The sequence below is a fragment of the Fukomys damarensis genome, unplaced genomic scaffold (genome assembly GCF_012274545.1).
Source record: "Fukomys damarensis isolate Sample0158 unplaced genomic scaffold, DMR_v1.0_HiC HiC_scaffold_37, whole genome shotgun sequence".
Taxonomy (NCBI): Eukaryota; Metazoa; Chordata; class Mammalia; order Rodentia; family Bathyergidae; genus Fukomys; species Fukomys damarensis.
In genome coordinates this window covers 2,502,713-2,504,488 of record NW_022900949.1, presented here as the reverse complement: position 1 = coordinate 2,504,488, position 1,776 = coordinate 2,502,713, and the positions used below count along the sequence as shown (strand labels likewise).

The following is a 1,776-nucleotide window of genomic DNA, read 5'->3' as shown; positions in this document are numbered from 1 at the left end:
TTTTTTTTTTTTTTTTTTTTTTTCTTTCATTTGTCTAGTTTTTATGTCAAGACAGGGCCTCCTGGAGTTGCCCAGGCTGGACTGGAACCCACAATCATCCTGCCTCAGCCTCCGAGAGTGCCAGTACGAGAGCCGCTGTCCCTGCCGGAGAGGGGCTGCCAGAGGCTGTCCCGACCCTGGCCCACACTAGGCCAGGGGTCCAGGCCGCGCCAGCCCCTTGCTGGGCTGCCCCAGGCTGAGGCCCAGATGCCCACCCTGACACCTCATCGCAGGGCTGGAGCTGCAGCATCGCGACCCCGGTTCCCTGCCAGGGGACCTCAGCCGGCAGCAACTCAGGTCCCTGCCTGCTCCTCTGCACTCGGGTTCTCGGACCAGGCCGAGTCCAGATTCCCAAGAGCCCGGCGCCCTCTGCAGACCAGAAGCGGGGGGGACCCTGACAACATGGCCCAGGCTGAGGGCAGCCCCTCCCCGCCCTTCCGTGGCCACGCACAGGGATGCTCTTGTGCCCCGTGTAGTTGCTGGGGGTTCAGACTTTGGGGTCACCCAGGGAGCACGCTCCTGCTGGGACTGGTGCCCTAAAGTGGGGTTGTGGTCAGAACAGCAGCTGTCCCATGGGTGACAGGAAGAATTGCCTGGCCTCTCTGTCACCTCCAAAGCCAGGGTCCCGGCCAGGTCTTGGATCCTGACCCTGGCCTTAAGTGGCTCGGCCAGCATGTGGCCTGCTGAGGCCCTGCCGAGGACTTCAGGGCAGCCTCTCCAGCTGCTCCTGTCCCAGGCCGACCCCACCCGGGCCCTCCAGCTGCCTTGGTGCTCAGCGCTGGGGCCTGATGTCCACCGGGCCCTGGGCCGCAGCTCTGGGCTGCCGTGGCCACGTGGGGGCCTCCAGCCATGTGCACGTGTGTCCCACGGGGTTCAGACGTGTTTCTGCCCGAGGACTGGGCAGCCCTGCCACGTCCCCCAGCCTCAGTTCTGACACTGCAGGGCAGACACAAAGCATCTTTAATAGAGCCCCCTACCCCCGATACCCCAGGGTCTCCAAGCACCAAACAAAGGAACGTGGTCCTCCCAGCCCCAAGCTGTCTCCACACGGGGACCCCAAGAAGCCTGGGGCCCAGCCTGGACCCCCACGCACCCCACAACCAGGCCCCCAGATTTACTTCAATAAATAACCCCACAACAAAGCTTGGGGCGGGGACCTGGAATCCAGGTGCAGATGCAGTGACAGAGGGCTGCCGCGGAGGTGAGCAGGAGGTGAGCAGATGCCAGTGCCAGGCCCTGGAAACTGTCCCCTGCTCCCCAGCACCGAGCCAGCGCCACTCCTGGTCCTAACTCTCAGCTCTGAGCAGGGGCCCTGGAGACCTGGGGAGGGAGGGGGAGACTTCCCAGGGGTGGAGCTGGCCAGGGAGCTCACAGCCCGGTCACTGGCCCCGGCCCTGGCGCTGGCGGGGGCCGCCCTATGTCACCCAGCACTGCCGCTGGGGACTCCAGCAGCCTCTGGAAGAGACTGGGCCTGGTGGGTGGCTGCCGGCACTGGAAGGTGACCGCCGTGCCCACGTCGGCCTTCATCTCCCTGGAGAAGCCGTCGGAGGAGCCATCAAAGCAGCGGCCGATGGCGATCTCCTTGGCCAGCCTGGGGCTCTGGTCTGTGACTGTGTAGATGCCATAGTTGTGACCCAGGGGGTCCAGAGGTGCCAGCATGGCGAAGGCGGCCGGGTCGTCGGAGGGCGTGGGCGGGGGGTGCCGCGCCAGGTAGTCCTGCAGGAGCCCGTTGACGGC

The 1,776-nt window shown here is 65.5% G+C and overlaps 1 protein-coding gene across 1 annotated transcript in view; it reads right to left on the bottom strand.

The window, feature by feature from the left end:
• Nucleotides 1-1,407: 1,407 nt before the first annotated feature.
• Cilp2 (cartilage intermediate layer protein 2) overlaps nucleotides 1,408-1,776 on the bottom strand; it is a 16,270-nt gene continuing 15,901 nt past the window's right edge. Inside the window, 1 exon segment of the mRNA XM_033759408.1 lies at nucleotides 1,408-1,776. This exon segment is cut by the window's right edge and continues 474 nt beyond it. Within this exon segment, the coding sequence (XP_033615299.1) occupies nucleotides 1,408-1,776 (369 nt within the window).